General features: G+C 40.2%; 1 protein-coding gene across 2 annotated transcripts in view; it reads left to right on the top strand.

The window, feature by feature from the left end:
* The window catches only part of ELMO1 (engulfment and cell motility 1), a 314,062-nt gene that overhangs the window by 147,645 nt on the left and 144,066 nt on the right, over nucleotides 1-22,351 (top strand). For both annotated transcript variants that reach the window (XM_009637203.2, XM_035892761.1), the window contains exon 15: nucleotides 13,967-14,075. In XM_009637203.2, the coding sequence (XP_009635498.1) occupies nucleotides 13,967-14,075 (109 nt within the window). The remainder of the gene's footprint in view (nucleotides 1-13,966; nucleotides 14,076-22,351) is intronic.

Genomic DNA, 22,351 nt, shown 5'->3' with positions numbered 1-22,351 from the left:
AGCTCTGGGAGAAATCTGTACAGCTGTCTAGTCTGTCATTGCTGAGTCAAGTATTATAGACACTGCTTTTTGCAAATACTACTTTTTGCTTAAGCCTGCAAAGAGAAGGGAGATGAGTTTGTGCCTTTGTCAGCTGCATGATGGATGTCCAAAAGCTCAGAAATGAGTAATTGTGCAGAATTCTCTGCTTTTCTAAGGATTTTCTGTGGAAAGGAGGCTTTGATGAGAAAATGCCTTGGTAAGTGACTAAGTTGGCAGTGTCCTGAGAGTTAAGATGCTCCCACTAGAAGTACTGCTGTAGGTGAGGTAATGCTTAGAGAAAAACAGGTAAAAAGCATCATGATTCACTTGCACATTTTTGTCCACTCCACTTCCTTCATTTGTTATTTCAAGGGTAGTTAAAGCAAGTTATGTGTTGCATCCTTATGAGAAGAGGAATACAGGTGACTAATAACTGTTTCTGAATAGAACAGCTTTTCCTGACCTTTACTGAAGTCAAATATTTGCCAAATGTAAATCTAACGAGCACAGATGGGAGTAGAGGATAATCTAGAAAGTCAGAGTCTTGAGATAGTAGGGATGGTTTAACTCCCCAAGAAAACATGCACATGCAGGCCTGCTTAATGAAGGTTGTGAATAAGAGAGACAGCAGACACACCAATCGTTTCTACTAAAAAGTGAAGAGTGAACTTTTAATACACATTACTGCCTCGTTTTTGATCAAAGTAGATTAGTGTCAAAGCTCTGATAGGTTTGCAAAGGGCGTGCTGATATCCAGGCCAGGATGATCCATGGATAGAATAGGAGACCACAAGATTATCAGATCTGCTCTTTTGATATATCTTTCTGCCTCAGTCTGAATCTAGCAGTAACAGTTAAAAGAAACTGTGGTATCATGACGTACAGCAATATTTATGAAACCCTATAAACCCTTGAAATTAAGGGTTATTTCACATACGAGGCAATGAGTATGTTTTCTGGATAAACTATGCTGAAATGTGTTTTCATTTATAAAAAGAGAATGCATTACTTTTTCTCGTTAAAATTTGCTAAGATCTGGGTGGTGCTACTTCATAGGCTGCTTTTGAAAATTCTAAATTCAGAGAATATCCTTAGCAGGGATAGCCAGTGCTCCAAATGAGAGAGTTCTGTTTTAAAGAAGTCTGAAAGAATTTTAAGAGGACAGAAATGCTGTTGAAATAGAGCTTTCATTGACATTGCTCAATTTTTTCTTATTTTTCATTTTCCTGTTGCAAATGCTGTCTTAAAAACTGGGTTCAGTGTAGCACGTAATTAGCCACTCTTTATCAAGGACTTTGGTGCTGGCTCAGCTTTGTTGCTATAATGCAGTATTTTTGCTGCTGCATTACTGAGAATTTTTGCTGTTATTTTGAGATGCCTGTTTTTATTTTTGTATGGTTCCTGTTAGGGAAGTGTCTGGGTGCCTCGTGTATTTCCCCCTGAGAAAGAGTACACATGCACTAGAAGTGCCGTACTGAGGCACGCTCAGATTAAATTACTTACTCAAAGCTGCTTTGGGAACTGTTAACGTACCTTGGGAATATGTTAACCTGCCCATCTTTCCTGAGTAGTTCTGCTTGGTGCTTGTACTAGCATTGCTGGCCTGGTAGCTCACTCATCTGCGGTGGTCCACCTTGTCACGTTAACAGCATGCTGAACGCCTCTGAGGTGAACGGTGCTGTGCAACTCCTACAGCATTGCTAGTCTTTGATTGCAGAAGGTGCCTACTTTCTGTCTTTTCATCTCCTTGACTTACTAGCTGGTGTACAGTAGTTTCCTGTGGGCCCTGACATGCCTGTTTCCTTCTCATTTTGAGTTCCTTATTTCACATCTAACATTACCTTTTCTTCATGGCCTCTGGCTCCCAAAGATCCCACAGCACCAGTTTGCTCTACTTGTACAGCCTGTTGACCTTGCTTATTTTTTCAGATGTATTTCTTCTACTGTACCCTAACAAAAATTCTCTCTGTGGTCAAGGTTAAGTTTCCACAAGCAAGCGTTAGCTGTACAAATAACACTTGCACACTGAACAACTTGTTTGACAGGAGCTCTTACTTTTTTTTTTTTTTCATTGTTACTAGGAGATGTTTTGGTTCCTAGGAGGAGAGATTATTTTCTGCTTGGCCCTTTGCACTACAGTTGATTGCTGTACCATGGGTTAATTCCTAAGCCCCCAGATGAGATAATATTGGTGCTGTGCAGTAATTAAAAATTGAGACTGGAAACCAAAGTTGGTTTGAAATGAACTTGGAAAATATGAAGTTTCTCCTGACAGAATGTGGTGTATCAAGCAAAGATGCTATGAGGAAATTGTGGTGGTTTCACTGAGTCTATTGGCAGTGCTGGATCTTAACGGGTAGCACGAATAACTGCAGTCTGACCTGCCACTTTTGTAGGATGCCCCAGCTGCATGGTCCTTAGTAAAGTGTCTTCTTGTATTACTGAAAAAAATGGATAAGGAGAAGTTAGAAGAGAAGACAGGCAATAAGTAATCTCTTCCCTTTCCATTCCTTGTTCTGCCTTTTGTAAGTGATTCTGCTTAGAAATAATTTGCATACTAAATGGATTAGTTAGGTGGGAAGGATGCCTTGAAACTGAAGTGCCCTTTGGGGCGGGGGTGGTGGCAGGGGGGCTTCAAAGACCAGTACCAAACAAAAGTATTCATTGGAAGAGTAAATACAATTGCAGTGTGTTGAAGAACGTGGGCATGAAGGCAGTGGAGCAGATGGGTAACTCTGCATCTTGAAAGCAGAAAGCATTTCAAGGTGAAAACATGGGTGAAGGAGGAAACAAAAATAACCAAACTTTTTTTCCCCTGTTTGATTCTTTGTTACCTACTTCCCCACAACCCGTTTCTCTCATCCACCTTTTTCCTATTGGATACTTATTCCTGAAATTACAGTAATATGTTTTCTTTACTTGCTGTCTGCCTTCAGATAAACACAGTGGTGGTGTTCTTTATTTACACTTCGAGTTAATTGTTTCTGAATCTCAGTTTTTGTTTACTATACAGCATGACTGAAGCCTCCAGAAGAAAGGTTGTTTAGCAAACAGGAAAAAAAAAATCCAAACATGTTTTCTTTGATTGTGTGGTGTCCTTAGCTATCATTTGGATTTTTAAAAAAGTTTCCTATTGAATTAGTTTCCTGTTGAGTTAGCTTCTCTTTCTCTTTTTTATTAATTGTCTGGTGCTATCAGTGACTGATACGCACTGCGTTTTTTTCACGTTCCACTTAAATAATCAATCGCTATTGTCGGAGGCTTTGCTTTTAAAAGGTGGTGACATAGCATGTGGAATGCATGATGGAAGTAGTGTTGAAGCTCCGCAAGAAATTTTAAAAGTTTCCACAAGAAATAATTGGCAGCTTCCCAAGCTACATAATTATAGGACAGTCAGTGTATAATTAAAGTTAACAGTGAAGAAAATGATTGGAATAAAGCTTTATGACAGATAATTTTTTTTTTTTGTTCTTTTGGAACAGACAAGTCCCCCCCTCCCTCAGTTCCAATTTGCTCCTTTCCAAAACTACTTCAGCTTCACGTTCTAGTAATTTTAAAAATAAAATTATAAGTTATCATTTAAAACAGACTTTATTCAGTGCAGACATGTTGAGATTTTTCTTACTGGTAACTTGTAGCAGTGTGCCTTTGAAACTTTTCTGAGTGTAAAAAGGGTCTGTGGAAAAGTCTTTCCATGGAAATACTGTTATGCCACCCTTGCTCTTAGGATCTCCCTTTATTTGTGCTTTGTCATCCATTTGTTTGGGAATTTGTGCTGCATGACTATTCAGATCCATTTTGTTTTCAAGATGCAATGAGGAGAGAGGTATACACATATGAAACTGAAATACTTTGTATGCGTACGTGTTTGTAGGTGCATATTCATTTGCCTGATTTTGGTTTTTGTACGCATGCACTTCAGTGATTGCTCATATTGATGTAAAATAATAATATTTACTTGATTTGGTGTAAAGTGCAAGCTAAAGGAACCAAAATAGACCACTCCTTTTATTTGTAACCCAAAAAGAGAAATTTTATAGTTGCTGTCCTGCATTTAAATGTGCCATGTTTGTGCCTGGGATGCTTCTATGGAAACACTGGCTGTGCAGTTTTGATAAATTGACCCCTATATGTGCAGTCAATGTTCATTCAGGTGTTCTTGGTAGCAGGCAGCAAAAATTAGTGCTCCAGTTGAGTGGACTGCCATTCATGTTGGATCTTGCCTAATTTAACAGTGTTTTCAGGCAGAAAGAGCAGATGCCATTGGGTAAACTGAATTTACAGCAACTGCACTTAGCTTCTAACATGCTACCATTGAAATAGTCCCTTTTTAAATGTTTTCCTCACAGTCATCTAGCTATAGTGATAACCTTCACCTGGGAGGGTGTGTAGAGTTTTACTTAGAGGTTATTGTATTTCACAGTAAGTCAGCTGAGTCACAAAGAAGTCCTAGATGACGTTGTCTCTAGCAGGGACCACAGTTCTCATTCTAAGGAATTTGCTTTGGGTGACTGACAAGTTGGTGACTTGTCTATATTTTTCTTCTGCGCTTATGACCAGCCATATTCTAACAAGTCTCACTGCTTCTTTGGGGTGAGATTCTGCCTTGAGAAGACACGTACCGTGTCTCCTCATTTTGTTTAAGCACAAGAGATTGGTGCTTCACGCAGAAACTGCAAATAAACTTAGGAGCTCCATGTCTGAGCATTAGCTGTCCACCTATTTGGTTTCTGCCCAGCTGGCTACCCAAGTTTATGCCCAATTCTTTGCCGTTTATTAGATCAGTAGGTTCTTCACATGCTTAGGGAAAAATAAGTATTCCTTGGAAAGCAATCATTTTTACTGTAGTCTGAAATTCAAGTCCTTCATCTGTAGAAGTTTATCCCTTTTCCCACTAATTTTATCTATTTCCTGCAAATACTTGTTAGATAATGAATGTAAGATTTTCAGTATAAGGTATTGTCACCGGGGTGAGAAAACAGTGCTGAAATCCATGCTGAAAAGTTGAACTTATTAATCCCTTGGTAAGTCTTATAATGTATCCATTGCTACTACACTTTTGTGAATGATGTGTAAATATTTAGTGTTATGCTCCTAAATTTTCTGTTCTTGTGTTTAAAACAAATTTTAAAAGTTATTAAAATGCTCCAAATCAAAACAATGTTTGGACTTCGGTTGAGCCGAGACTTATTTTGGTTACCCGAAAATTAAAAATTGAGCTGGTTTAGAGTCAGTAGTAGAAAAATTGCCTTTCCCCTGCATCTGCTGAGCTGGAAAATCTGTTGTTCACACAGCTGCGATGCAGAGACACTTCTTCCCCAGCAGCTACTTGAGTTGGTGCTTTTGGGGGGGGTGAAGGAGGGAGGAGTTTTCCTTTTGAAGCCTTCAGAAGTCACAGTGGAGGAGCAGGTTCTGTTTGCAGGTGCCGGTGATGCAGGCAGGAAGATTGCTGGCATCCTGCAGGGACCTTTCAGAACTTTAATGGGTTGAGTCACAGTCAGACTGTCTGCTGTATACTTTCTAACCCATGCAGTTGTTGTATAGGAGGCTGCCTACACATCCTTCCGTCAATTCACAAAGTCTCCTCATGCCTACTCATTCTAGCCTGATCAGATATGAGTAGTCCAACATATAATTTCAGCATTTTCTGAAATAAAACTGAGTCTGATTTCTGCCATGCCTTCTTTTTTTTCCCCCAGAAATGATAGGAAAAAAGGTTGTAATTTATTTTTGTTCTGCTAAAGGTAGAGAGAAAAGTGAGCTTTGCTACATGTCTCTTCCTGGTGTGTCTCATGAAAGAACAGTTTTCCGCATAAGACCTAACTGCCTAAGCCCAGTGGTTCCCAGCCTGATAATGTGTTCTTGCCTTCTCTTTTCTCTGCCAGTCTTTCCATTCGCTGTTCTTACCCTCCACTCAGGTATCTCTCTTTCTGCCCACCTTTTGTTTTTTCCCAAACATCACTCAATGTCTCTGCTTTGCATGCCAACACACCAGGAGGTTGTGTGGTTTTGCTCTGAGGGCCTCCATCACTGATGGCAGAATTGAGGTGGGTCCCCTACAGCAAAGACACAAAAGCCTGCCTTGGCTGGTTGCAGCATAAACGCAGATTTGAGTTAGTACTGAGGAAGGAAGAGAATTGTAAGGGAGTCATGGCACTCTCTGCACAGCCCTGTGTAGTATACGCTGTGGGATACATATGACAGGTTTACAGTCCTGCACTTCTCATAGCACACCTAAACTTTCCCATGCATAGGGAAGTCGTTGGCTAAACGGGGTCCTGATGCAAAGGGCCCAGAAGTTGTTGCAAGTCTAGCTGTTGTCTTCAGAAGGTTTTGAATCATACCGTGAGTTGCAGCAGTAGCACAGAAAGATTTGGCTGAGTTCTGTGGAGCCGTGATCCCTCCACCTGCAAAGCTGAGGTGTGTACACATGGGGAGAGAAGATGACCAACTATGGAGTCTCACAGGTTTTCCCAATTACTCTGTGGTGGGAGCTTTTGTGATCCTACTCTAGCTGCCAGTCTCACGGATGTGCAATAAAGTTTGATGCTTTTCTAATATATCCGTACCATAATAATGTTAGGGCACTAGTAGGGCCGGTTTCACGTTACGAAAGGAAAGAAAATTAAAAAACTTGCTGTGTTCTGCAGGGACTGCAGTTTTCTTCCCTTGTCCCCTGCCACAGGTGAGCAAGGAGACGGTCGCAGGGAAAGCATTGCTTTCTTACATTAGTGGAAGGCATGGAGGGGAAAGGAACACCTGGCCAGTAGTCTTCAAACTGGACCAGGTCAACACTAAATCATTCCCCCCAAGCCTGTGCCTGTGAGAAGCGAAGAGCACATCCTGGTGCTGCTTCTGAAGATGACATGGCAGCTGAGCCTTCTCAGCTCGGGTCTTACCACCATGCTTTACAGTGACTTGGTTGGTTCTGCGTGGAGGGGCAAAGAAAGGAGGAAGATACCTAATATTTGAAGACAAACCACTGTGTATTTGGTTTTTGATGGAAAATAAAGACAATACACTCATGCTTCATGCTAAGGCGTTTGTGTGAGAAACAAAATTTATGGCTAGGTGAGCAACTGCAGAACCATCCAGATTCAGCTTGTGATAGTTTGGCACTAGGTTTGTTTTAAAAGGGGTGGAGGGGGAAACCACTGTCATTTTTCCAGAAGAAAACCAACTATTGGCAATTTTAAGCCTTCTTTGTTAGAAGTCTTTCATGGCTGCAGAGTCAAACACTGGCTTTAATATTACCATGACAGTTTGAATTACCTCTACGTTGTTAAATAATGACATAATCAGATGCTTTTCTTTTCCCTCCTGTCCTGTGTGACTGTGTCACTGTCTCCTGGCTGCTTTGCAGCCGCCTTCTATCATCAGTTCTCCCCTGGAGCAGCGGGTTACAGGGCACTTCTCGCACGATGGCGCTGGTTGTCCCCCAGGTGCTTATTCGTGGTTGTGCACAACAAAGCACGTATCAGACTCTTAGTGTCTGATCCTTAACGTGGTCCTTAACTAGATGTCCTTTAAGGCACAGCTTTGCGCCTGGGTTTCTCGTGTCAGTGGCTCCTTTCTTCTTTGGTATCTGTAGTAGATCTCAGTTCTTCTCTCAGATCTTGTCTTAAATTGTAATTCCAATGCCTTCCTGAGGAAGGCAGACGTAACTGCTGCTTTATTTTAGTTTTGCCATGAGGAATCTCTGTAATGCCTCAGGAATGTGAAGGAAGGCTGAGATAAGGGAGAGGGGAAGCGTGGGAAATTGAAGATAAAATAGTGAAGATAAAAAGACACGTTAGAGGGGACCGTGCTGAGAAGGATCTTGGAAGAACACTGATGCTGAAGTTGAGGCAAATGACAAGCTGCCTTAGGAGGAAAGCAAAACTGGTGAAGAGGATGAATGAAAACTGAGTCTGTCTGCAGTACAGTCCCTTGTCCTTCTCAGGGAGCATATCCTTAGGACTTGCTTCCAGAGTTACTTAAAGCATCTAAATGAAAAGGGAATGGTGAAGTCTACCATATGTGATAAGGAGGCTTAAGAAAAGGAAAAGTATCCCTGCAATTTTTGGATATTAAAATGCTGCCTGGCTTTTCATTTTGGGTCTAAGGAGGTTTTTACCATCTTTACTAACTAATTCTTTGAACCTCTTGGTATTAACCTACAGCAGACTGCTAGAAAACATGGGATCTATTAGTGCAGGATCATTGTAGAGAGTACTGCAAGATAGGTCTGGGGAAATGCTCCTTTTTAATAGTGCAGTAATGCTTGTTGAACTGTCTGCTGTGGGATTTATTATAAGTATTGATGCAGCTGTAGTGGGTCTTGCCTTTCATTTCTATATTTACTTCCTAATCATAATGAATCTCTATTCCACTGCCAAGCTCTGAGGTTAGTTCAGGAATCTGAGAATTACATCTGTAGTTGCTGTGGGCAGTGTACTTAGACCCAATTTAATCTTTAATGTGAGGGATTAAGGGTTTGGCTAAGTCGATACTCCTTCCCAGTGAAAGAGGAATATTTCTGTCTGGTGGTTTCATCCTCCTGGATTTTGATGAGGAAGCTTTTGAATATACCTCGCTTCAAAACTTTGCCTTTTGTCAGTCCTTCACTCTTAGTTGCAGGTATGAGCTTCATTATTGAAACTGATGCAGGTTTTTAAGACCATGGTAGTCAACTGTGGAAGCCTCTTAAGTTAATCCACTGCCTTCCCGAGGGTCTGTTTTGTGCTCCTGAGGTAGTGATGGTCCCAATGAATAATTCAATCATAAAGGAACACTGCCGTGAAGTTGGAAATTATTTTGATTTTGGGTTTTGTTTTGGGGTTTTGTTTTGGGTTTGGTTTGGGTTTTTTTTTGCTACTGGAGATTTTACATTATTCTTTTGTGATCCATGCCATTGGTAGATATTTTGTAAAGGCAGGTGAGCCTTTTTTGGGTGATAACTGAGCACCACTGATTATAACACAAGGGGAAGTATGAAAGATCTTGCAGTTAAAAACAGCAACCTAACACATTTCTAAAGAGGAATATCCTTTCCTGTATCTCCCTAAATGCTTTGTTGGACAATTGGGTGCTGAAGGGCTGCCTTCCACTTCTTGAAAAGACTTGGCTTCAAGAGAAAGCAAGGTACTTCAGGCAATTAATACGGCTGAATCCCAGAAGAAATTCACCTCTCACCAGTTGCTGACCAGTGCTCCCTGAAATGTCTACCTTGGGAAACATGATCAAGCTTTCATTTCTCTTTCTGATCACTCACTGGTTTAGTTTGGTAATTGGGAAATGTTTCTCTTCCATTTGCAGCAGGAGATGAAAAATAAAAGAGGAGAAATCAATATAGTAAGTAACTCAAAAATAGTAAAAACTGTACAGATCTGTATTCTGCTACAAATACTGTCAAATTCCCATGCCTTAATAGGCTACAGAGTTTCATCTGTAGAAATGTCAAGAAAATGGATTACACTGGTTTCCTAAAAATTTCACCTCCTTGCATTTTTAAAAACATTTTTAAACCTCTTCCTTTTTCCTCTTCTACTAGTCAATTAATTTCATTCTATTTGTGATACAATTTTGCTCTCATTCTATGCTTCTCTCCCTTTCTCTTTTCCCCCCCCTTTTTCTGAGCTGCAGGTTGATGGGGTTGTTTGTTTTGTTTTTTAAGAAGAATCTACTTTTTAAAAAAACAACTCTCTCTCCTCTCTTGCTTATTAAAGTCTTTTCATCATTCAGACTTTTTCTGGCTGCCCTTTCTTTGTAATTTTCTTTCCCTTTTGTTTTCTTTTTCTTGAGATTTTTGTCAGGATTTTTTTGCTTTTCCCCGAAGAAAAAAAAATATGTTGTTGTTGATACTGAGTGTCATGGTGGTTTTCTGCTTCGCCTCATGGTAATGGGCAGTATTGATCAAAGGAACAGAGGAAGAGAAGGGGATCTGCAGCATTTAGTACTTCCATACTGTGAGCTGGTTTGGGGTTTTGTCTGTATAACATTTAGTATATTAGAAGCCGTGTTTCCATGTTGGACCTTCCCGGTTGTGTAGCTCTGCAAGGACTAAAGAAAGGAAAAACTGGCAGAATTAGATGCCTAATATCAAAGCTGATCAGCCAAGCAGACCAGAGTTGAGGTAGGATTGAAGGAAGACGGAATATAAGCCAGCAGTGTGCTCAAGAAGGCCAACAGCATCCTGGCTTGTATCAGAAATAATGTGGCCAGCAGGACCAGGGAAGTGATCGTCCACCTGTACTCCGCACTGGTGAGGCCGCACCTCAAATATTGTGTTCAGTGTTGGGCCCCTTGCTACAAGAAAGCCATTGAGGTGCTGTGGCATGTCCAGAGAAGGGCAACAAAGCTGGTGAGGGGTCTAGAGCACAAGTCTTACAAGGAGTGGCTGAGGGAATTGGGGTTGTTTAGCCTGGAGAAGAGGAGGCTGAGGGGAGACTTCATCCCTTTCCACAATTGCCTGAAAGGAGGCTGTAGTGAGGTGGGTGTTGGTCTCTTCTCCCAGGTAACAAGTGGTAGGAGAGAGGAAATGGCTGCAAGTTGTGCCAGGGCAGGTTTAGATTGAATATTAGGAAAAATATCTTCACTGAAAGGGTTGTCACGCACTGGAATGGGCTGCCCAGGGAAGTGGTCGAGTCCCCATCCCTGGAGGTATTTAAAAGACGGGCAGATGAGGTGCTTAGGGACATGGTTTAGTGGTGGGATGGCAGGGTTAGGTTAACGGTTGGACTTGATGATCTTAAAGGTCTTTTCCAACCTATATGATTCTAGGGTTCTATGGTGCCATGAGTTCTCCTGCAATGTCCCTGGCTTCTGCCTTTAAATACTTGTTTCCCCCAAGCAAAATTTAACCACCATACCTGCAGATTTGGAGATGTCTGGTGGGTCTGCAACTCGCTGTGGGAGGGGGGGAGACGGAGGAAGATAATAGGGTGCAGCCACTTCATAAGCATTAATGATAGACCTCCATTTGAGTGAAGGTTGTGTGGGCTTCGTGACTTCCTCACTACTTTCCTTTCCTTGGTAAAATAACTGTTGTGATAGGAACGTGAATCAAGCCAGCAGTATGCTCTGCAGACATACAGAAGTATTTTCGGTCTAGAGCTGTGTGTTACATTTCTTTCCCTGCTAGTGTTTTCACCAGTTTATGAAGTAAACATGTCCATTCCCTGCTTATTTCTCCTCCATAACCAGAGTGATAAAGGAAATAATGTTAAAAACATGCCCTTATCAGCTGTATTTATAGCATTTTACTTTGGAACAGGATATGAGTCGCGAAGTCGTGAAGAGTATTACAAATATAATAATGAATGTTTTAAATCTGTTGCCAAGATTAGGAATGATTTCTCTTTGGGTATTTATAAGAACCTCTATTTTTTTTTCCCCATTTCCCTTTTTACCCTTGCTGTTTCTTACTGAAGTTCCGTATCTGTCAAATTTGCCTACAGATATTTCGATATAGTACAGGGCCTTCCATCTTCCTTTCTTACAGAAATGTAACATGTCAGCTCTGCCTTGTTTTGCACAGCAAATGCTAAAAGATGATGCTTGCAGAGAGTGTGTCTGAGGATCATTTCAAGGCTGCTTTACATATTGATTACTCAAATTGCCATTTAATTTGCTGTATAGCAATACACAGTGCCTTAACTATTTCTCTGGCATTCTTATTGATTGCTGTAATTCTGCCCTGCGTTATATGCATATATGGTGTCACCATTAAATATTTATGTGCTCATGAAATGTTAATATGTCGGGTTAATGTGAAACTCGGCGAAATGCATTTGCCAGAAGCGAGCAGGAGTGCTGATCTGAGTGCTTCCCCTCCCCTCCCCCTTACCCTTTCATTTTGCTTCTCCATTGATTTTATTACCAGTGTTTCTCTGCTGTATCTAAATCTGTGTCAAAGCAGCCCCCTGCTCCAGTATGCAGATTTTATGTTTTATTATGTGACAGATAAAACACAGTAATAATAAAACAAGAGAAGTGATCTCGGGGAGGTGTTGAGACACAGCTTTACATTGCGCTTGTGCTACTCTGTCATCACTCCTGCGTTTGGGTATGGAAATGTAGCACTATCCTCCATGAAAGAGACTGAAGCGAGATGACTCATCCAGAATGCAAAGTCATATTCACATGTTCCTTGAACGGTGGCTGCAGCAACGTAAAACAAAAATTGCAGGGGTGTTTCTTTGATTTGGTACAGCTGTTATCCAGAGATGACACGGAACAATTACATGTAATTTAAACCAAAACTTTTAGAAGGAAAAGTAACTCCTCTTGGCCGACTGGTGAACATGATTCTGACACTGTCCTGTTGGAAAAGCCCAGTAAAAATTAGCAGGGGTCAAATATTTATCATATTCCCTATGACTTTCTAAGCTTCTGTGGGAAATCTAGGTGATTTAAGAAAAAAACCAAAACACTACCACTGGAAAACAAAAGAAAGTGATCATGCAGTCTCGTGTAACACAGAGAGCAACCATCCTTTTACATCCCTGGGTGACGAGTTGGGAGCAGAATATCAGCTAGAGGCTGCCCTTTGTACAGTAGGACTAAAATAGATGCTTGGGAAGAGGCTTTGGCACACTGTGTGAAGCACGAACTTTCCTACTTGCTTCTGGATTTTCACTCTTTTCCCCCTTTAACTGCTTCACAGAGGCGGCTTCTGCACACGAGAGAGCATGAAGCAGTCACAACTAAGATCCAGGGAGGGAGGGAAAGGTTTTCCTGGCATCCAGCGTTGCATTGGTCCTCTCCTCCACCACACTGTTTTGAGTGAAGTTCCAGCCTTGGAGCATTTTGTAAAGCTTTCTTTGCTGCCAAAATGTAAAGATTTAAAACAAACAAACAAACAAAAAAACCAAACCAAAAACACAACCAAAAAAAAAATCCAAACAAACAAAAAACATGATGGAGATGGGAGCTAAGAAGACAGGTGGAATGCCAAGCAGAGAGCAATGTCTAAACACCTGTTTGAAGAAAATTTAGAGAACCTCTGAGGGTTCTCTGTTGCTTGGCAAAATATCTTACCTTTGAAATTCATTTTCTTTCTTTGTCCCTCATCCCCAGGCTATGCAGCAGCTGTTTAGGATGCATTTTCTTTTTTAAAGCTGGTGACAAAGTTTGTTACTGCAAAGACAATTCTTACTGCAAATCTGGTTTGACCATTTCTTTTTTTTTTTCCCAGCCCCTATTTTGCTCTCTTTTCAGGCTCACAGCTTCAATGAAATCTATAGTATTTTTATAATAGATTTTTTTAATCTACAGTGAAATAATGTATCTGATATGGCAGAGCTTAATGTGTATAGAAATGTCCAAGGAATTCTTTTCTCCCATTTATTTTTGCAGTGTCGCTCAACAGAGAATATAAAGGCTCTCGTTGAGTAGTTTTTGCAGCATTCATAGGCTTGATGCAAGAGTGACCCCTGAAATGTTTTGCACACAAGCACAAGTTTCTTCCATAATAGAGAAAATGCACACATTTTCTTCCTTTGTGGATTTCAGTTTGTTTTTTGATACTTGGATGGTTTTTGGAGTCTGAACCCAAAATGCAATTTCAGTCGGTTTTTTTTTTTATAGTTCCTCCTAGGTGTGTTCATATCTATAAATCATTATATCTAATTTCCTTTAACTGACAAATTTGAAATTAAGCTATCTATTTCCCTTTGGCTTCTATTGCTGTTTCTCCAAGCCGGGGTGGTGCAGAACAGCAACAGCGCATAGGGCTGGCAAAGCTTCCCAGTTGGTTCTGGAGCAGGACTGCTTCTGTGTTGCCGACTGCCTCAGACATAGGTCATTTAGCTGGAGGGAGGGCTAAGGTTTATGAAAACAGAGCCTCCACATACAGTTTCCTAAATTCAGCCTCGTATATCTTGTAAATGTTGGATCCGGAGGACAGTACTTCAACTCATGGCTTCTTCAAACTGATTATTTTCCATTTTGATTCCTCCTTCAGATTGTCCTGGAGAACAGCAGTCGAGAAGACAAGCATGAGTGCCCGTTCGGCCGAAGTAGCATTGAGCTGACAAAAATGCTGTGCGAAATACTGAAAGTAGGAGAGCTACGTAAGTTGACCTGTTCGTTTGACCTCTAAGAACCATGGAGTGAGTTCATTGATCCCTAAAGTCTATTTCAATGCAAGACTTTTCTTTCAAGAATCATTTCTTAGTAAGGTTACATATTGTACGCTGGCACAGTGTGCAATATGACTATGCCTATTTTTCTGTGTTTCTTACTAATTTGTGGACATACCAGGGGTGAGAGTGGAGTAGGGAAAATGGGTTCCCGGTCTTTGAATTTCTTCTATATGAAATAGGGCAGTTGCGTCATTTCCAGAGGGGTCAGTTAATTTCCCATCAGGTGATCTGGTATAGTAGACTTCATGGTCTTAGCATTCCACGGGCTTGTCCATAGGTTGGTTTTATATGAGTATCATAGTCATTCCTTGTGGGATTGCTCATCTAAACTGACGCATCCCATTTGCTCTTAGATATCTAAAGCTCTATCTAAATACCAGATGATATATGTATCATTTACTCTAACAGTGTGATGTGAAATATTGTATTTTAATACAGATTAAACAAGCTGTCTTTGGCTTCGATTACAGTCCCTTGACAAATTGTTAGATACCATCAAACAGAAGAGCATGTCTGCATCTTCATTAGTCTAGAGTGTTGATGTTTAACTCTGTCAATATATATATATAAACTTCAGTTACCCATCAATAATGTTTTGGATCCAGCTGCAGTCTGTTTTGGCAAGCACTACCACGAGCTTAATTTTCTTGTTGCACAAGCAGGGGGCACAACTGAGATGCTTTGTTTCCTTCAGAGGCATTTTCTTCCTTTTGAATTTTTTCCCTAATAAAGATTTTTCTTTTGCCTTTACACCCAAGTCCACAAAATGTAATGAGAAGAGCCATGCAAAAGGCAGCAAGAAAGCCTACAGGCATCATTGGATCTTGTTCGTACCAGCTCTGCAACAGACATCAAAAGCTCTGTTTTAAAAGTATGATTTGGCTGTTAATACCTCTAAAGCTTTTAAATGCAGTGTCTTGAGAGAATGTATTGACCAAAGGAAAAAATCTATCTATGTGCAATGGGCTGGGATAAAACCTGTACATTGCTGGCAGCTTCCAAATTGACACTCAGTATTTGACAGACCCGGACGAATGATATGATGTTTATTTTCAAATATTGTCCTAAGTAAACCAGAGTTATTAAGGAGCACATTCGCTATGTCTATAAATAAACAGTTTAGCAGCTATTTTAAATGTATGGTAATGGTAGTGTGTTGTGTAAGGTTCAGCCTGTAGCAGGTACGTCTCCCTTAAAATAACCTTACTGCTGCAGTTGAGATGTCTTAATGCCAAATAATGCATGATAGGTCTGTCTGAATTTTTCTGCTGGTATATGTAGGAGAGGCATATCATCTCGACAAAGCTGTAAGCCTATCTGAATTAAGTGCTAAAGATCAATTTTATTTTTATGAATGCACAGAAAAATATCTGAAATCCAACGTACAGGTTTGTACGTGGTGGTTTTGTGTATGTCCCATCACTCCACGGGACTTGCACTGCACTTTGCTGCTAAGAAAGGTGATTGATCTAGAGGTTAGCCGGGTGTCTCGGACTTCTTCCTTGCTGTGTCATAGGAAGCCATTCAATAAAAAACCTCTATTTTTTGCCACAGACATGTTTGTTGTCCACATGCAGGGGGCTGTTAGTACGTAGATGATTCGGCATGTGTGGTCCTGTTTGTTCCCATTGCTTCTAAGTTTGCAGATAGCTCCTTTCCTGTTTTAACTTTGTCATTATCTGGTCTTTTAAAGTGGAGACTGTGAATAAAAAAAAGAGGATTTGTGGCGGGGGCTCAGTTACCATATGAAGAAAATATGAAAAGAAAGCTATTTTTGCTGTCTTAGCTTTAGAAAGTTGTCATATTTTTTGTTTGGATTTTGGTGTTTGGTTTTTGTGGTTTTTTTCTTGTGTGTGTGTGTTAGAGCAGCTCTATGGATTGGAAGTGTGAGGTTAGAAAGAAAACTGAAAAAATTCCCCAAGTATAGCTCTGTCTAAGGGACATTGCCTTTTAATGTTCTGAAGCCACTTGCCTTTGGTGTTATTAAAGCTGCAAGTCACTGGGATTCTAGGTGTGCTGGTTCACAGCAGGCTGCCGTGGTGTTCTTTCATAGGCGTGTGACGCTGTACAGAGAAGATGTGATGCTGAGGAGAAGTGCGCTGGTGCTTCTGCTGATAGAAACCAGCTGTAGCATGACTGACTCCTGTAAAGTCATGCTAATCTACGCCCACAGAGCATCTGTCTCGGGATGCGGCAATAAGATTGCGTCGTAGCATTATATTCGCAGGGGACAGAGCTAAGGTTACCTGTAACTCATCTTGACGATTCACCTGTTCATCAGTATGTTTCCTTAATGGTTTTGTTTTTGTGGAACTCTAATTGTCATTTTAAAAGGCTGCAATAAAATACCTTTAATATAATGTACAGAAAGCAGATTTCTTGAAAATGGCTGTCACAGATGCACATCTTAAATGACCCGTGATCAGCCATATATTTTGTTGAGAAGTACAAACTAGAACTGACTTCTTAGGAAAACGTACATTCAGGTTTATTCTTCACTTGAAAAGAAATACTGTATTGCTGAATAGGAGTGCACATCTTAAAAATCAGTAGTTACCGTTTAGGGCAAAGGTGTCCCTGGTAGTTTGAATGCGTTAGGTTTCAAAATATGTATTTAGGCTGCTAGTGTTTCCTTAGAAATTCAAAACTAGTCATTATTGTATTGGAACATAGAACTTTTTTCTAACAGTTTCTGAATTGTATAATTTAAAAGCCACAATAAATTACCTTTTGCTCATGAAATATTCAGCAGTGGAAACTTTCTTAAAGTGCAGAGTAGATAAAAGCTGCTAGACTGTCCATTATTTATGAAGCGCACTTTAATGCTGATTATATTCCCCTTGCTCCACTGTATTAAATACCTTCAGGCAACAAGAAGACATTTTACCATTTCTTTTTGGTCCTTTCAAGCATTCATTCATCCCAGCAAGGACTCACAAGCAAGTGTTAAAGGCATGTCACCTCTTCCGCTTTTGTATTTCCTCAAATCCAGGTACTGGACTTCGTAATTCCTTGACATTGGTTCCAAAATGTTCACGACTCGGAAATTCATTTCTTCAGCAAAGCATTTAAGCGTATGTTTAAATCTTGTGTAAGTAAAGAAAGCTCAAGTGTAAGCTGTGAGTTGAGCATATGGTAACCACTTTACAGAGGTGGACTTGCAGAGTAGAGGAGCTAAAACTTAAGAGAAAGGTTGGTGTAGTGTTTAAGTAACATGGAAGTTAGAATGAAACGTGTCCTATTTGACTATAAATCTTTTAATCTTGTGCTACTGTTGCTATTAAGGAGGCACTGAAGAGAATGGCTTGACTGAGTACTCGCCAAGGCACTCATCTTGGCAAACACTATGGTAATTCTGATTTCTCCAGTAACAGCTTCCTTTGTGTGTCTTGGCTAACAACATGATTTGCTTCTCATCCTCTGTGTCTTGGAGCTGACATCAGACAGTAACACTTATCCCGGTGATCAATCCTCCTTCTCCTGCAGGGTAAGGCACTTTGACACTCCACATCCCTGGTGCACCGACAAGTTTACAAAGAGCAGAAAAGATCAGGCCATTCCTATTTCCTCCTTAGCAGCTATGAAAGCTAAGGTAACCTCCATCTTCCCTCTTCTTCCTTCCTTCAAGTTTTGGTACATGACATATTTGCTCAGGGGAGAAGGAATAGCCACGTAACAGAGTCCTGGCTTTGCTGGGAGGCAGTAACATTGCAGGTAAATATAAAAAAATAAAAACAAGATCTGAAAGACCTTCCAGAACTGGAACTGGTAAATTTAATGGGAGATTTGGAGTTTGTTAAAACCTAGTATTTGTCATAAGAAAGAATTTGAGCTCAGCATTTTGCACAAGTAGCCCTAATCCTCTCTGTGCCTACAATGTACCTCTGCTTAGCGTGTAACACTGTTCCTACTCTCAAACCCCCTTCAAACTCTCATTCCTGGTAGGAAGTGGTACTTGACTGTGTTACTGGATTTGTGCAGAACTGGTACAGCTTCCCAGGCTCGTTGCCTTATCTCCATACAGGTTCAACTGAAATTGTTTTGAGTTGAAGCTTCTGAGGAGGCTTGTAGCTGATAGATGAACGATAAGTTGGTGCTGTGGGTGCTGAGAAAAGACAGTGCTGCCACCGGAGCTGCAATCTAAAGATGTTCATAAGCCAATATGATTACATGCCTGAAGTTATTCTATAGTTAAGGCATGTCAGACTTTGAGTATTTTTCAGTGTATGTTTGAGCAGAACACAGATGTTGAACTGCCAGTGTTCCCATTTGATTGTTTTGATGGGTGGTGTTTAGGGGCTTTTGTAAAAATCTGCATTCAAGCTTTATGACAGACCACAGGGGTATATGCCATATGGCAGATATATGTATTGTCCTAAAGCTTCTGTCAGATAAACAACTTCTTCACTGGGTTTTCTTGTGTGGGGAATTTAATTTTTATGGGATTTTGTTAGATTTGATTGACTTACTGGATTATTTTTTTTTTTGCCCTTGAAAGAGAAGATCTAAATGCTAATGTATTTTACTGCCCTTGATGCTGTTTGTACATGTTCTTGCTATAGATTTCTCATTGCAATTCTTGCCCAGGTTGCAGAATTGAAGTGGGCTGGAAATTCTTACGTTATTGTCCCTTTATCAGATAGAATGTGCTGGGTATTAGAAGGTATACAGTGATATTCACGGTTGTACCCACTGAGAGGAAGGTAATCAAATCTCATGCTTCAAGGAGTAGGCTGATTGCTGCAAGGGTCAGGAAGCACTTTTTCATCTTTGCACAATTTTTCCTCTGCATTGCACAATCCATAGTGTACAGCGTAGTTTGTTTCTGTTGGACTTTCCCTGAAACCATATTGGTCACTGCAGGATCAGCATTCTAGACCTGAGGGCTCGCCTGGTTTGATTTTCCTTTTGCTACAGCAAATCCAATATTTTTATAACTGAATGTCATATTTTAAATTTTTTCCCCTTGCTTGAAAGCTAATTGCCTTTTCACCCTCCTCTTCCTCCTCCTCCTCTTAAATTTAAATAGAATAAAGCCCTAGAAATAGTAAATAAAATGAGATAAGGGAATTGTTAGTGTTCTCTCACTTCTTGCAATTTCATTTTCTGGAGACTGAAGCATCTTATGAGTCAGGAGATGTTTGTTAGGAAGTTGAAAAATTTTTCTCCCCAAAAAGGTATTTAGTGAAAGGTAGCAATTTTCTGTTTCATCCTGAATTTTTATCTTACCTTTAGACAATGATAAAATAATTAAATAGAAATACTAACCTCCTTTGTCTTAGTTTTTCACTGAATTCATTTGTATATATCCACCTTTGTATCCTCTTGCCCAGGCCATCATCACATCAGACCCAGTCACAGCAAAAATTAAGCAGAGCTTGAGTGAAGGCTAGAAGATAAACAACATTTGAAAACAATTTCAGTAACGGTGAAGGGGGAAAAAATATCTAAAATAATCTATGTTGATCTTGAGTTTTAAGGGTTCCTTTGGAAACATTAGTAGCAAATTAGCTATTCCTGACTATAAGGACCTTAAATATGCTTGTCCTTCTTGATGCAAAGCAAACAGCTTGCTGAGTAGTCCGGATTGTCCTTTTCTTTTGTATGATAGCAGAATCCTATTTTATCAAACAGTCCTCTATTCCTGTTTGCTGGCAGGAGAGACAGAATGAAACTTTCTTTTTCTAGGGAGATACTGATGTCTCTGCAGTTAACCTTCTCATGCTCAAAAAAGTCTGAGTCTCTTCATGCTTATGGTAAACTGTGAAGTCTCTACAGAATATCTACTGTAGCCTATGGGAATATGAGCAACGGAGCTACAGACAGCTTTTGAGCAAGATGTTTCATTTTTACCTCTGAGTGACAGTGAGACAGATTTTGGAATGCTACTTTCTACGCGTGGTACTGTTGGCTTCAAAGCTGTTACAGTGTTGGCTTCTGGGTCAGTTAGCTAGCCACCCCACTCTGTCTAGTAGCCTCTTGTGGTTTTTTCCTGTCATCTACAGCCATACATCCACAGCAGGGGTCGTAACTTGTTTTGTATGTGCAAAGTGCTTAACCTTATCGTGTCCTGGGTGAGGGATTCTTTAGTGTCTTTAAAATTACATTTACTCAAGTTTCAATATTATTAATAATAAAAAAAAGCAGGGGGGACACGACGGACAGGACTCAAAAAACACGGGCAAGAAAGAGGTGTGGATGTAAGGGATTTTTTTTTAGAAATCAATTAATGTATCCGAAAGACAACAATGAGATAACTTAAGTGTGAAGAGCTCTTTCATCTGGTAATGAGAGTCATAGCAAGAATCAAGACCTGGAAGCTAAAGCCTGATAAATTTAAACTGGGAATAAGGTATAGACGTTAGCTGTGAGGATGCTGAACTAAGGAACTAGCAGAACAGAAAGCTGAAGAATGATGAGAGGAGAAGAGAAAAAAAAAAAATCAATGTTGATTTTCTATAATTACTGGAAGCTATGGATCTGGCAAACTTGATGGCATGGTAGAATAACAGCTATAACTTGGTTTAATGTGGTTATTGGAACCCAGTTTTAGGATTATTTTTTTTTTAGTAGTGGACAATGTAGTAAGTTAAAAGTCTGGGCAGATGTGACAGCAAACAAGAAATACTAAAATATTTTGGGTTATTGCCATAGGAAAAAAATATGGATAAAATAAAATCTTCAGAATATCTGCCATTTTGAAAACTCTGCATCGCTTCTGAATTTGGAGAACTTTGTTAGATGTTCATTCTGTGTGTTCCATGGCACTTCTTGGTTTCCCAAGAAGATATACGTGAACACTGTGAAAAATAGAATGAACTTCCCTCTCACATTGTCAAGCATTGGAACAGGCTGCCCAGGGAAGTGGTCGAGTCCCCATCCCTGGAGGTATTTAAAAGACAGGTAGAGGTGGCGCTTAGGGACATGGTTTAGTGGTGGACTTGGCAGGGTTAGGTTAACTGTTGGACTTGATGGTCTTAAAGGTTTTTCCCAACCTAAATGATTCTATGATTCTAATGGTGTCTGCCTTGAAAAGGGAACAACAGGCAAAATCTTATAATAATATTCAGGCTTTTAAAGTTCACTTGCAAACCTGTAGAAAGAAGGAGCTTCAGACAGCTGAGATGTAGCCAAATGTTCATTGCTTATCTGGAACAATTTCTGTATGTTTTAAGGGTTGGTCGTTGTTCAGGGACAGTTTAATGCTGAGCCGATTAAAATTCAGAGAAAAATCATATTAGAATCCATTCTGGACCTTCTTATTTCACTTTGTGTTAATATTTTATAAATACAGATTTATTAAAAGTAGCCAAGGTCTCTTGTATCTTGCACCAAGCTGTGCTTCACATCTGAAGTAAGCCCTCATGGTTTCACAGCACTGCTGTGCAGCAGACTGGAAATTTTGCAGCTGCTCCTTTTAAAAGAGGCATGTAGTTGCTTCATGAATTGTACACAGAATCAAACCATGTATAAAAGCCCAATGTTGTTTTAATGGCAACTTTCAGTGTATTTTAATGTTGCTTTGTATATTCCAGAAATGTTTGTGTTGGCAAAGCTAAAGGATTTTCAGGGTGGAAATAAGGCAGGTTGTAGGTAAAGAGGTGCGCTTGAGGTTTTGGTATCTGGAAAAGGCAGAATGATTTGGGGGGGTTGACGACCGTTGCATTAGCAGGATGTCTGCTGACAGGAGAACAGCAAACTGCTAATTCCTGTAGTTTCTGAGACAAGGTTGTACTTGCAAAGGCTAGAAAATGCTCAGTATTCTAGGAAAAACATGAGGCCTTGCAAAGAATACCCCCTTCCTTGAGCATTGGGAATATCCTTGTAACAAGCCACCGACTGAATTGGCTCTGAGGCAGTGAATGTACCACTAAGTGTCCCAGCTTGTCCCTGCATGTGAAGCTGCATGGATACTTGCAAGGCACTGGAGGCACTTTGAGGTTGCTATTGACTGTGTGGTGAGGTCCTCTGTCCGAAACCTTTACTCTCTTAGACTTTTTGGCTTTGTTTACTGTAAGTGAAATAGATACCTTTGTAAAATTTGAATCCATGAGGGGAGCTTCTGAGCTTTAAAAGTCTTTAAAATTCAAATTGCCAGGCTTCTGAGAGAGAAGATCAGGCAGAATGACTTGACGCAGTACTAACCAGGGGTAAGGCAGGCACAGAATACAGCTTAGTTGCATTTACCTGAAGCTTTTCTCTGG

Source organism: Egretta garzetta, unplaced genomic scaffold (assembly GCF_000687185.1).
Source record: "Egretta garzetta isolate BGI_Z169 unplaced genomic scaffold, ASM68718v1 scaffold514, whole genome shotgun sequence".
Lineage (NCBI taxonomy): Eukaryota > Metazoa > Chordata > Aves > Pelecaniformes > Ardeidae > Egretta > Egretta garzetta.
The sequence above is the reverse complement of the archived record's forward strand: the minus strand, read 5'-3'. Positions and strand labels throughout refer to the sequence as shown.